At 36.5% G+C, this 15,281-nt stretch overlaps 1 protein-coding gene across 1 annotated transcript; it reads left to right on the top strand.

Annotated features, from left to right (window-relative positions):
• The first annotated feature begins 2,161 nt into the window (after window positions 1-2,161).
• On the top strand, window positions 2,162-3,440 carry LOC133554299 (galactose-specific lectin nattectin-like). Its single transcript, XM_061902859.1, has 7 exons — window positions 2,162-2,248; window positions 2,362-2,415; window positions 2,493-2,517; window positions 2,600-2,685; window positions 2,763-2,900; window positions 2,995-3,106; window positions 3,191-3,440. Exons 2-7 carry the CDS (start codon window positions 2,362-2,364, stop codon window positions 3,256-3,258), a joined length of 483 nt encoding a protein of 160 aa, XP_061758843.1. The 5' UTR covers window positions 2,162-2,248; the 3' UTR covers window positions 3,259-3,440.
• Window positions 3,441-15,281: the final 11,841 nt, after the last annotated feature.

Below are 15,281 nucleotides of genomic sequence, written 5' to 3'. Positions count from 1 at the left end.
AAAATATGTAATTGTGCATATATGTTTGTGTATATATGTATATATGTGTGTATATAGATATGTGTGTGTATATATATATATATATATGTGTGTGTGTATATATGCATATGTGTGTGTATATATGCATATATGTGTATAGAGATATGTGTGTGTATATATATATTTATATATATACGTGTATATATGTGTGTGTATATATATGTGTGTGTATATATTTATGTAAAATATGTAATTGTGCATATATGTGTTTGTGTGTATATATGTATATATGTGTGTATATAGATATGTGTGTGTGTGTGTATATATATATATATGTATATATATATATACATATATATATGTCTGTGTGTGTATATATGTATATGTGTGTGTATATATGCATATATGTGTATAGAGATATGTGTGTGTGTATATATATATATATTTATATCTATACGTGTATATATGTGTGTGTATATATATGTGTGTATATATTCATGTAAAATATGTAATTGTGCATATATGTGTTAATGTGTATATACGTGTGTATATATATGTGTGTATATATGTATATGTGTGTGTGTATATATGCATATATGTGTATAGAGATATGTGTGTATATATATATTTATATATATATACATGTATATATGTGTATATATATATATGTGTGTGTATATATTTATGTAAAATATATAATCGTGCATATATGTGTTTGTGTGTATATATGTATATATGTGTGTATATAGATATGTGTGTATATATATATATATATATGTGTGTGTGTGTATATATGTATATGTGTGTGTGTATATATGCATATATGTGTATAGAGATATGTGTGTGTGTGTGTTTCTATATATTTATATATATATATATACGTGTATATATGTGTGTGTATATATATGTGTGTATATATTTATGTAAAATATGTAATTGTGCATATATGTGTTTGTGTGTGTATATATGTATATACAGAATGTGTGTGCGTGTATATATGTGTGTATATACATAAATGTGTGTGTATATATGTATATATATTTGTCTGTGTAAGTCTGCATATATGTATATATGTGTTTGTGTATACATGTGTGTATATTTGTGTATATATGTATTCATGTATATATATGTATATATGTATGTATATTGAATGTATATATTGTACATATAGAGTACATACCTTACTCTCGCTTTAATGTAGCAAAACTACGTGACAATCAATATTGCCATTATGACAATACCCCCACCCCCAAATGTCGTTCATAGCATTAGAGCCCAACTAAGTCGGAAACCGACGAAAGGGCCACACCTTGGCAGGCAGGTTATTTGTCGCCTTAATGAGTGTTTGTTTCAAGGTTAATTACACTGGACGAGTGGCATACCAAGAAACAGTACAACCTTGCCGTCACAAGGAGTGGAGGAAGCATTATTCCAGACAACTCATGCCGGGTGTGTCGTCAATTATCACGGTAAAACTCCACCCAGAAATTAAAGTCATTAGTTTGGTGACGTTGAGTTCCAGCAATCAAGGCTGTGGTTGAAAAGTCTTTGGTCCAGATGTAAACAACATCCAGTTCAGGTCAAACCTGCGCTAGAAATCTCTTCACCATGGCTTTATTGGTTTGCCACTCTCCAAAATGTGGCAATGCTTGTGCAAAACGTTCAAGAACGTGGCGCTTTTGCAACCGAAGCAAACTTTGGCCCGAAAAGAGCGGACGTTGTCATGCCAACCAAACCCTTGGTTGACTCATTCCCTGCTTCAGAGCACAGAACATTGGACAGCAGGTGACTTGGGAGCTGTCAGGGTGTGACGTGACAGTCCATCAAGTAATTAACAAAGAGGCCAAGGGAACATTTCCTGCTTTGCAGCAGCGTCACCATGCCTAGTCTTGTTTGGCCGACAACGACCACCGGCGGACCCCAACGTGGGTCCAAAAAGCCGCCCTGATTGATCGGCGTTTGTTCAAACCCATACTGAATGTGCACCGAGGTCCCCAGACGCCGGAGGACGTTGTGGAAAAGCAGATTTGGGAAAGTTCAACGAAGCGTTCCTAAAAGTCACGAAAATGTGCGTGGCCACGTTCAAATGTATCAAAAGTTCCCTTTGCGTCGGTTTACTTGGTCTTGGCGGACGGAAACTGGTCTGATGTGTCACGTGACACGAGTGACATAGTCCACATTCCAGGGCGGTGTCAGCCTGACATATAAAAGGGTGGCTCGTCCCGGTCCTCGACACAGCCTCTGAACATCGAACACCACCGTTACTAAGGTAACTCCTCTCAGATTTACACCTCGACTCGGTCAAAAGTGGACGCCGGCGACTTAGCGCCTTGAACTTCCCGACTCTGAACCCAAGGATTTCTTTCATTTCTCCTTGCACAGATGGCCGTTGCTCTTCGCGTGTTCTTCCTCCTTTGCGGTCTTATGACCGGTGGCGTAAGTATCAAATGACAACAGAGTATTCACGCCCGTAAACACGGACCCTGAAACATTTCTACCATTTCTCTTCGCAGTTGTGTGCCGCACCTGCAATCTCAGGTTGGTAGCCGTCTGTGAATTCCGCTTTCCGTTCGAAATTCCGTTGACCTTGTCACGTAAAAATTTGCCATTTTTGTTCCAGCTCCAGCGTGTCCTGCAGGCTGGACTCGGCTCGACTGTCGCTGCTTCATCTACCAAGCAACTGAAGTGTCATTCGCAGCTGCCGAGGTGCGAAACAATCTCACATGGCCGACTGCTTACGCTCCTTTGAAATAACGTTTGCTACCATTAACATCTCACAACAGGAAGAGTGTCAAAACATTGGCGGCAATTTGGCTTCCATCAGAAATAGTCTGGAAAATGCTTTGGCTTATCAGCTGGTGAGGGATGCAAACGCAGGTTCCATCCCTGACACCTGGATCGGACTCTTTGATTCTGTTGAAGTGAGACATTTACCTGGCTTGTGATCAGTAGGAAACCACTAAATCGAGTGAGAATCTGGTATGACCTCAAGCATTCTTCATTTTTGTCTCGCAGGAAGAAAACTTCCTTTGGGTCGATGGCTCCAAGTCTAGCTTCAGGTTCTTCAGAAGCGATCAGCCAGACGACTTCCAAGGTGGAGAAGACTGCGTAGAGATTCACCGTGTCGGTATGAAGCGTTTTCTTATGCCACGTGTCTAAAGTTCTGTCAAACGGTATTTGTCTCACCCTTTTTTTTTTGGTCTTCTTGCAGAGGAAAGATGGAACGACGACGGATGCACAGATCTCAACCCTTTTGTTTGCTCCATGGATCTTATTTAGTAGAAGAATCCGCCACCGATGCATGTTCTGGAAACCTTTCTACAGACTGGATGACTCTCAGCTCTCTGTCAAGATCGCTTCTCTGCGTTTACTCTAAAGTCTTCTTCTTCACAACGGTTTGGTTTTAACTGATGTGCGGCCTTAAAGGGGTATCATTCTAAATAAAGACATCTACCTATGCATCAACGTGTGTGCTTGTGTCTTCTTGCATCGACAACGGCACCTTTTCTAGAAACATCCACAGAATATTGCAGAACAACAAAACCAAAAAGTATCCAGTTATCAAACAGATCATGACATGGAGAGGACCAGGAACGCTTCTACTATAGGAACAGAATCCAAAGCACCACGGATCGTAAAGCAAGACTCGGAGAGGCGGATTTCAAGGAAGTCCCGAATCTTTTTTTTTTGCTACGACCCAAACTTTGTTAAACTTCTCCAAATAAACAGGGACACACAAAAAAAGGCAATATCGGCTTTAGTTTAACCGAAGATCTTACGATCAGGGTAAAATAATGTGGATCAATATCTGTTCGTATATAGCAATATCGATTCACACGGTATAATATCGATTACACTCCTCCCCCACAGTGACTGACTATGCAAACCGGTTCTCTGTGACGGCCAAACTACTTGGAAAACGCAAAAATCGAAGCTGCGAGTTACTCTCGATCAACTGTAGATGGAGCGAGCTACATTACTCGCTACACGGCAAAAGTAGATTCATCAAAGCTAAATTGATCAACATTTCTACATGTTTAATATCAACGTTCATCTGTCATTTAGCTGGGGACACACCCACTCGATGTTTTTATTTAGTTTGCTTTTTCTGCAGCCCACACCTATAATGTGTGTGTGTTTGTATATATGTCTAAATTTATGTATATATATATATATATATTCAACCCATATTCAGTTGAATGTGCTACAAAGACAACATATTTGATGTTCAAACTGATAAATATTTTTTTTTTTGGTGCAAATTATCAATAACTTTATAATTTGATGCCAAAGAAGTTGGGAAAGGTGGCAATAAGTACTGATAAAGTTGAGGAATGCTCATCAAACACTTATTTGGAACATCCCACAGGTGTGCAGGCTAATTGGGATCAGGTGGGTGACATGATTGGGTATAAAAGCAGCTTCCATGAAATGCTCAGTAATTCACAAATAAGGATGGTGGGAGGGTCACCACTTTGTAAGCAAATTGTCGAACAGTTTTAGAAATTCCTTGCAACGAGCTATTGCAAGGAATTTAGGGATTTTACCATCTACGGTCCATAAAATCATCAAAAGGTTCAGAGAATGTGGAGAAATCACTGCACGTAAGCGATGATATAACGGACTTTTCATCCTTCATCAAAAAAACCACATCAGTGTGTAAAGAATATCACCACATGGGCTCAGGAACACTTCATAAAACCACTGCCAGTAACTACAGTTGGTCGCTACATCTGTAAGTGCAAGTTAAAACTCTACAATGCAAAGCCAAACCCATTTATCAACAACACCCAGACGCACCGCTGGCTTGGCTGAGCCCGAGATCATCTATGATGGATTGATGCAAAGTGGAAAAGTGTTCTGTGGTCTGATGAGTCCACATTTCAAATTATATTTGGAAACTGTGGACGTGGTGTCCTACGGGACAAAAAAGAAAATAACCATTCGGATTGTTATAGGCGCAAAGTTCGAAAGCCAGCATCTGTGATGGCACGGGGGTGTATTAGTGCCCAAAGAATGGGTAACTTACTCATCTGTGAGGGCACCATTAATGCTGAAAGGTACATACAGGTTTTGGAGCGACATATGTTGTCATCCAAGCAACTCTATCATGGACGCCCCTGTTTATTTCAGCAAGACAATGCCAAGCCACGAGTTACACTTCCGGGCTACATTATACACCCCCGCTAGCACCAAATCCCCCCACCCCCTCTGTGCGTTGGTTGAGACGGGCGGGGTTTGGTGCTAGCGGGGGTGTATAATGTAGCCCGGAAGAGTAGAGATGCATGGGATTCTGGGTATTTATTATTTTGTGTTTATGTTGTGTTACAGTGCCGATGTTCTCCCGAAATGTGTTTGTCACTCTTGTTTGCCGTGGGTTCACAGTGCGGTGCATATTAGTAAGAGTGTTAAAGTTGTTTATATTACAACCCTCAGTGTAACCTGTACGGCTTTTGACCAAGTATGCGTCGCAGTTGCTTCTATGTGTTAACAGAGGCTAAATATAAAGTGTGATCAATCGGCACGCAGATCAAGTGGTGTAAAAGCGGGCGTGACGACATGTGGAGGAGGTTAAAGGCATTGCTATCACTGCATACCCACAATATTGAAATCCAGGTGAAAATTGGAGACTGTCATCCCCGGGTGATTTCTGAGGGAGAGGCACTAAAATCCGGAAACCTCCCAAAATAATGAGAGTGATCAAAGAGCCGCATGCGGTTCTGGAGCCGCGGGTTGCGGACCCCTGGTATATATGTATATATGTGTGTGTATACATATATGTGTGTATATATATGTGTGTGTGTGTGTACATATGTGTGTGTAGACATATATGTGTACATATGTGTATATATACAGTGGGGCAAAAAAAGTATTTAGTCAGCCAGCGATTGTGCAAGTTCTCCCACTTAAAATGATGACAGAGGTCTGTCATTTTCATCATAGGTACACTTCAACTGTGAGAGACAGAATGTGGGAAAAAAATCAAGAAATTCACATTGTAGGAATTTTAAAGAATTTATTTGTAAATGATGGTGGAAAATAAGTATTTGGTCAACCATTCAAAGTTCTCACTGATGGAAGGAGGTTTTGGCTAAAAATCTCACGATACATGGCCCCATTCATTCTTTCCTTAACACGGATCAATCGTCCTGTCCCCTTAGCAGAAAAACAGCCCCATAGCATGATGTTTCCACCCCCATGCTTCACAGTAGGTATGGTGTTCTTGGGATGCAACTCAGTATTCTTCCTCCAAACACGACGAGTTGAGTTTATACCAAAATGGATACATGGATGATACAGCAGAGGATTGGGAGAATGTCATGTGGTCAGATGAAACCAAAATATAACTTTTTGGTATAAACTCAACTCGTCTTGTTTGGAGGAAAAAGAATACTGAGTTGCATCCTAAGAACACCATACCTACTGTGAAGCATGGGGGTGGAAACATCATGCTTTGGGGCTGTTTTTCTGATAAGGGGACAGGACGATTGATCCGTGTAAAGGAAAGAATGGATGGGGCCATGTATCGGGAGATTTTGAGCCAAAACCTCCTTCCATCAGTGAGAGCTTTGAATGGTTGAGCAAATACTTATTTCCAACCATCATTTACAAATAAATTCTTTAAAATTCCTACAAGTGGAGGAGGTCAAGTACCTAGGAGTCTTGTTCACGAGTGAGGGAAGAGTGGATTGTGAGATCGACAGGCGGATCGGTGCGGTGTTTTCAGTAATGCGAACGTTGTATCGATCCGTTGTGGGGAAAAAGGAGCTGAGCCGGAAGGCAAAGCTCTCAATTTACCGGTCAATCTACGTTCCCATCCTCACCTATGGTCATGAGCTTTGTGTCATGACCGAAAGGATAAGATCACGGGTACAAGCGGCCGAAATGAGTTTCCTCCGCCGTGTGGCGGGGCTCTCCCTTGGAGATAGGGTGAGAAGCTCTGCCATCCGGGAGGAACTCAAAGTAAAGCTGCTGCTCCTCCACATTGAGAGGAGCCAGATGAGGTGGCTCGGGCATCTGGTCAGGATGCCACCCGAACGCCTCCCTGGGGAGGTGTTTAGTGCACGTCCAGCTGGTAGGAGGCCACGGGGAAGACCCAGGACACGTTGGGAAGACTATGTCTCCCGGCTGGCCTGGGAACGCCTCGGGATTCCCCGGGAAGAGCTAGACAAAGTGGCTGGGGAGAGGGAAGTCTGGGCTTCCCTGCTTAGGCTGCTGCCCCCGCGACCCGACCTCGGATAAGCGGAAGATGATGGATGGATGGATGGAAAATTCCTACAATGTGAATTTTTTTTCACATTCTGTCCCTCACAGTTGAAGTGTACCTATGATGAAAATTACAGACCTCTGTCATCATTTTAAGTGGGAGAACTTGCACAATCGGGGGCTGACTAAATACTTTTTTTGCCCCACTGTATGTATATATGTGTGTATATATGTACATATATATGTGTGTGTATACATACATGTGTATATATATATATATATATATATATATATATATGTGTGTATATATGTATATATATATGTGTGTGTATACATACATGTGTATATATATATATATATATATATATATATGTGTGTATATATGTATTCATGTGTCTGTGTAATTGTGCATATATGTAGATATATGTTTGGCATTTTCTATGCCAGGTGAGCCAGAAAAACCGTGCGCAATAAAATTGCTGATGCGTTTTATCCCGTCAGATTGCGCTAAAAAAAAAAACCCAAGCTTACATATTTTGCTACTATTTTTCACCTGAAGAGAACAACACCCTGGTGCTATTTGCTGCAATGGAATGTTGCAATACTAGTGTACTTTTTTCCTTGGTTTAAAATTGCACTTCTTAGACGAAGCAGGAAGTTTAAACTGTCTGATTTTTTATTATTTTTTTTATGACGAAGACAAAAACAAATTATATTTGTGTTTTGTGGAGGATTTGAGACATTTTCAATATTGTATTGATGGTTCTTTGAAGGGGGCTGGATCTTGAGGCCGCCTTCTACGCTATTGGTGGGAATTATTCTGGAATATTGGTTATAATTCAATTTTTTAGCTGTTTTCTTCATTAAAAACATTCCATATTTCCATGCTTTGGCCGGTTTGAATATTGTCACCACCTAAAAAAAAAAAAGTGTGCATTCTAACAACATAGAAACAACGACACAGATAATAATTAGAAATACATTTTCTTATTGGATTAAAAAATGGATTAAAAAAAATGCTACAATAAAAATTAGAGCTTAAATAAAATGCGATTACAACATTTTTTTCGACCCTCCCTGACTACTCTTTGAAATAATGAAGCCTGAAAGTGAATCCGAATAAAATAAAAAAATAAACACAGTTCATAAATATTATTATTTTTTTAATCGTACATATATATAAATTTGATCGCATTTTAATTACACTATAAAACATTTTACAGTAAAAAAAAAAAGGCAACTTTACTGTGAAATATATATTTATATACATTTTTTTTTTTAAACATTATACGCATAGGAAAAAAAAAAACAGTACGGGGCAACATTTTACTGTAAAATGTACTGTGTTTTTTCGACATCATTTTACTGTAAATGGAAGAACAGTAAAACTTTTTAGTTGTTTTTTTCCCCTGTAAAATTTACAGTAATACACTATGATGTTTTTTTCTCATTTTACAGTATTATGGTGTAAAAAAAAACCAAAAAAAAAACCCAGTCAATTTTTGCTGTAAAATCAATTTTTACAGTATACAGTTGGATAGAAAACTTAAAAAATATTCAAGTCTTTACATTTATTTCGACAAAAAAAAAAAAAAAAATTCAATCGTTAAATAAAGTTTAAACTATTTGCAATATTTATATATTTTAAAGTATTTTTGTGCCGCATGTTATTTCCAGGAGCTCGCGGGCCACTTTAAATGACGTGGCGAGCCTTGTTCGGCCCGCGGGCTTTGAGTTCGATACCTGGGCCCTAGTGGCTCCCTGGAGCTTTTTCAAAAATATATGAAAATGGAAAAAGATTGTTAGAAATCCCACTGTTTATATTGAACATGCTTCACTCATGAGAGGATATGGCCAGCGCCGTTTTGTCCTGCTAATTTTGCCGGTCCTTGAACTCCTCATCGTTTGTTTACATGTACAACTTTCTCCAAGAAGACGTGTTACATGCCAACCCTCCTTTGTCTCATTTTGTCCACCAAACATTTTAAACTGTGCGTGGATGCACAAAGGTGAGCTTTGTTGATGTTATTTGGTCGGTGCTCGAGTGCAAGCTAATCGATGCTAACATGCTATTGAGGCTAGCTGTATCATTATGACTCGTTTGTAGGTATATTCGAGCCCATTTAATTTCCTTTACTTATGTCCTGTGTGTGTCATATTTATATTTTCATGTCTCATGACACATTAACTGTATGTAATATTGGCTGCCTTTCTGTGCCATGTTGTTCCAGACCACAGCAATTGTTACTCAGCTTGGATAGATTGCAATAAATCCTTTAGAAGAATTTTCCTTTAACTTGGACACACATATCTATACTTTTGGCCATTTTGTTACGAATGTTTTCCAATGTTGTAAAAATGTGTAGAATAAATATAATATTCCAACATTTTTGTCAGCCTGCGACACATAGTCACTTTGATAGTAGGCTATTATAGCTAATATAGACACTTACATCATGTGTTGCCTTCATTATAACACTTATATAAGACTTTTAAATAATTTTGATAGTAGGCTAATATAGCTAATATAGACACTTGCATCATGTGTTGTCTTCATTATAACACTTATATAAGACTTTTAAAGTAATTTTGATAGTAGGCTAATATAGCTAATACAACAATATCATGTGTTGTCTTCATTATAACACTTATATAAGACTTTTAAAGTCATTTTGATAGTAGGCTAAAATAGCTAATATAGACACTTACATCATGTGTTGTCTTCATTATAACACTTATATAAGACTTTTAAATTCATTTTGATAGTAGGCTAATATAGGTATTATAGACACTTACATAATGTGTTCTCTTCATTTTAACACGGATATAAAACGTTTAGTCATTTTGATAGTATGCTAATATAGAAACTTACATGATGTGTTGTATTCATTACAACAATTATATAAGACTTTTAAAGTAATTTTGATAGTAGGCTAATATAGCTAATACAGACACTTGCATCATGTGTTGTATTCACTACAGCACTTGTTTAAAACTTTTAAAGTCATTTTGATAGTAGGCTAATATAGGTATTATAGACACTTACATAATGTGTTGTCTTCATTTTAACACTTATATAAAACGTTTAGTCATTTTGATAGTTTGCTAATATAGAAACTTACGTGATGTGTTGTCTTCATTATAACAATTATTTAAAACTTTTAAAGTAATTTTGATAGTAGGCTTATATTGCTAATATAGACACTTATATCATGTGTTGTCTTCATTATAACACTTAAATAAGACCTTTAAAGTAATTTTGATTGTAGGCTAATATAGTTAATATAGACACTTACATCATGTGTTGTCTTCATTATAACACTTATATAAGACTTTTAAAGTCATTTTGATAGTAGGGTAAAATAGCTGATATAGACACTTACATCATGTGTTGCCTTCATTATAACACTTATATAAGACTTTTAAAGTCATTTTGATAGTAGGCTAATATAGCTAATATAGACACTTACAACAAGGGGTGCCTTCACTGTAAAACTTATATAAGACTTTCAAAGTGATTTTGATAGTAGGCTAATATAACTAATAGACACTTACATAATGTGGTTCCTTCATTTTAAAGTAATTTTGATAGTAGGCTAATATAACTAATATAAAGACATCATGTGTTGCCGTCATTATAACACTTATATAAGACTTTTAAAGTAATTTTGATAGTAGGCTAATATAGCTAATACAACAATATCATGTGTTGTCTTCATTATAACACTTATATAAGACTTTTAAAGTCATTTTGATAGTAGGCTAAAATAGCTAATATAGACACTTACATCATGTGTTGTCTTCATTATAACACTTATATAAGACTTTTAAATTCATTTTGATAGTAGGCTAATATAGGTATTATAGACACTTACATAATGTGTTCTCTTCATTTTAACACGGATATAAAACCTTTAGTCATTTTGATAGTATGCTAATATAGAAACTTACATGATGTGTTGTATTCATTACAACAATTATATAAGACTTTTAAAGTAATTTTGATAGTAGGCTAATATAGCTAATACAGACACTTGCATCATGTGTTGTATTCACTACAACACTTGTTTAAAACTTTTAAAGTCATTTTGATAGTAGGCTAATATAGGTATTATAGACACTTACATAATGTGTTGTCTTCATTTTAACACTTATATAAAACGTTTAGTCATTTTGATAGTTTGCTAATATAGAAACTTACGTGATGTGTTGTCTTCATTATAACAATTATTTAAAACTTTTAAAGTAATTTTGATAGTAGGCTTATATTGCTAATATAGACACTTATATCATGTGTTGTCTTCATTATAACACTTAAATAAGACCTTTAAAGTAATTTTGATTGTAGGCTAATATAGCTAATATAGACACTTACATCATGTGTTGTCTTCATTATAACACTTATATAAGACTTTTAAAGTCATTTTGATAGTAGGGTAAAATAGCTGATATAGACACTTACATCATGTGTTGTCTTCACTATAACACTTATATAAGACTTTTAAAGTCATTTTGATAGTAGGCTAATATAGGTATTATAGACACTTACATAATGTGTTGTCTTCATTTTAACACGTATATAAAACTTTTAGTCATTTTGATAGTATGCTAATATAGAAACTTACATGATGTGTTGTATTCATTACAACAATTATATAAGACTTTTAAAGTAATTTTGATAGTAGGCTAATATAGCTAATACAGACACTTGCATCATGTGTTGTCTTCATTATAACACTTATATAAGACTTTTAAAGTCATTTTGATAGTAGGCTAATATAGGTATTATAGACACTTACATAATGTGTTGTCTTCATTTTAACACGTATATAAAACTTTTAGTCATTTTGATTGTATGCTAATATAGAAACTTACATGATGTGTTGTATTCATTATAACAATTATATAAGACTTTTAAAGTAATTTTGATAGTAGGCTAATATAGCTAATATAGACACTTGCATCATGTGTTTTCATTATAACACTTATATTGTCACAACATGGCTTGGACGTAGATTGTTTCTTCGATGCAGATGAGAATCAGCACGAGCGAGGCGTGGACGTGAGTACATGGTTGTTTATTTAAAACTATAATAAAAAATAAACAAACTAAGGGCGCTCACAAGGAGGTACAGACACTTGGCTATGAACAAACAAAGGACTAGCATAAATGCTGCAAACTACAAACATGAAACAAAAACACTTGCTCGATTGGCATGAATAATAATAAACTATAAACAAAACTAGCACATGGCATAAATACAAAAACTTACACGGCATGGAACTATGGACGAGGGCATGAAGGATGTGCAGCATAGGTAGCATGTGTGCGAGTGTGAAGATCCCAGAATGATGAACAGAAAGAAAATTACTTAAATACTGGCTGTGATAATCAGGAACAGGTGCGGGACTGAGGGCAGGGGCGTGACAAGGTGGGAACTAATGCGTTGGCATGAAAACAAACAAAACCAGGAAGTGCAAAACGTGACTGAATGTCCAAAATCAAAACATAACATGACAAAACAAAACATTATCCATAGGTGTGACATACATAAGACTTTTAAAGTAATTTTGATAGTAGGCTAATATAGCTAATATAGACACTTTCATCATGTGTTGTCTTCATTATAACACTTGTTTAAGACTTTTAAAGTCATTTTGATAGTAGGCTAATATAGGTATTATAGACACTTACATAATGCGTTGTCTTCATTTTAACACTTATATAAAACTTTTAGTCATTTTGATAACATGCTAATATAGAAACTTACGTGATGTGTTGTCTTCATTATAACAATTATATAAGACTTTTAAAGTAATTTTGATAGTAGGCTAATATAGCTAATACAGACACTTGCATCATGTGTTGTATTCATTATAACACTTATATAAAACGTTTAGTCATTTTGATAGTTTGCTAATACAGAAACTTACATGATGTGTTGTCTTCATTTTAACAATTATTTAAGACTTTTATAGTAATTTTGATAGTAGGCTAATATAGCTAATACAGACACTTGCATCATGTGTTGTATTCATTATAAGACTTATATAAAACGTTTAGTCATTTTGATAGTTTGCTAATATAGAAACTTACATGATGTGTTGTCTTCATTTTAACAATTATTTAAGACTTTTATAGTAATTTTGATAGTAGGCTAATATAGCTAATATAGACACTTACATCATGTGTTGCCTTCATTATAAAACTTATATAAGACTTTTAAAGTCACTCTGATAGTAGGCTATTATAGCTAATATAGACACTTATATCATGTGTTGTCTTCATTACAACACTTAAATAAGACCTTTAAAGTAATTTTGATAGTAGGCTAATATAGCTAATACAACCACTTCATGTGTTATATTCATTATAACAATTATATAAGACTTTTAAAGTAATTTTGATAGTAGGCTAATATAGCTAATATAGACACTTACATCATGTGTTGTCTTCACTATAACACTTATATAAGACTTTTCAAGTCATTTTGATAGTAGGCTAATATAGCTAATACAACCACTTCATGTGTTATCTTCATTATAACACTTATATAAGACTTTTAAAGTCACTCTGATAGTAGGCTATTATAGCTAATATAGACACTTACATCATGTGTTGTCTTCACTATAACACTTATATAAGACCTTTCAAGTCATTTTGATAGTAGGCTAATATAGCTAATACAACCACTTCATGTGTTATCTTCATTATAACACTTATATCTAAATTCGCTCCATTCTGTCCACTAAGGACGCTGAGATCATTATCCATGCGTTTGTTACGTCTCGCCTCGACTACTGTAACGTATTATTTTCGGGTCTCCCCATGTCTAGCATTAAAAGATTACAGTTGGTACAAAATGCGGCTGCTAGACTTTTGACAAGAACAAGAAAGTTTGATCACATTACGCCTGTACTGGCTCACCTGCACTGGCTTCCTGTGCACTTAAGATGTGACTTTAAGGTTTTACTACTTACGTATAAAATACTACACGGTCTAGCTCCATCCTATCTTGCCGATTGTATTGTACCATATGTCCCGGCAAGAAATCTGCGTTCAAAGGATTCCGGCTTGTTAGTGATTCCCAAAGCCCCAAAAAAGTCTGCGGGCTATAGAGCGTTTTCCGTTCGGGCTCCAGTACTCTGGAATGCCCTCCCGGTAACAGTTCGAGATGCCACCTCAGTAGAAGCATTTAAGTCTCACCTTAAAACTCATTTGTATACTGTAGCCTTTAAATAGACTCCCTTTTTAGACCAGTTGATCTGCTGTTTCTTTTCTTTTTCTTCTATGTCCCACTCTCCCTGTGGAGGGGGTCCGGTCCGATCCGGTGGCCATGTACTGCTTGCCTGTGTATCGGCTGGGGACATCTCTGCGCTGCTGATCCGCCTCGACATCTCTGCGCTGCTGATCCGCCTCCGCTTGGGATGGTTTCCTGCTGGCTCCGCTGTGAACGGGACTCTCGCTGCTGAGTTGGACCCGCTTTGGACTGGACTCTCGCGACTGTGTTGGATCCATTGTGGATTGAACTTTCACAGTATCATGTTAGACCCGCTCGACATCCATTGCTTTCCTCCTCTCTAAGGTTCTCATAATCATTATTGTCACAGACGTCCCACTGGATCATTATTGTCACCGATGTCCCACTGGGTGTGAGTTTTCCTTGCCCTTATGTGGGCCTACCGAGGATGTCGTGGTGGTTTGTGCAGCCCTTTGAGACACTAGTGATTTAGGGCTATATAAGTAAACATTGATTGATTGATTGATTGATATAAGACTTTTAAAGTAATTTTGATAGTAGGCTAATATAGATATTATAGACACTTACATCATGTGTTGTCTTCATTATAACACTTATATAAGACTTTTAAAGTAATTTTGATAGTAGGCTAGTACAGCTAATATAGACACTTACATCATGTGTTGTCTTCATTATAACACTTATACACTTCGGTAAAGTCTTGTCTGGGTATGGTCTGGTTTCAGGTTGTATTATCACTTCCTGTTTTATTTTTGACAAGCTAACTTGGCTTCTCATTTGAGATCAGTTGCCCTCCCCCGTGTGTCATCGTTTTTTTCCTGATTGATTTCACCT

This window comes from Nerophis ophidion, linkage group LG06 (genome assembly GCF_033978795.1).
Source record: "Nerophis ophidion isolate RoL-2023_Sa linkage group LG06, RoL_Noph_v1.0, whole genome shotgun sequence".
In the NCBI taxonomy this organism is placed as follows: Eukaryota; Metazoa; Chordata; class Actinopteri; order Syngnathiformes; family Syngnathidae; genus Nerophis; species Nerophis ophidion.
This window is presented reverse-complemented; position numbering and strand designations above follow the sequence as displayed.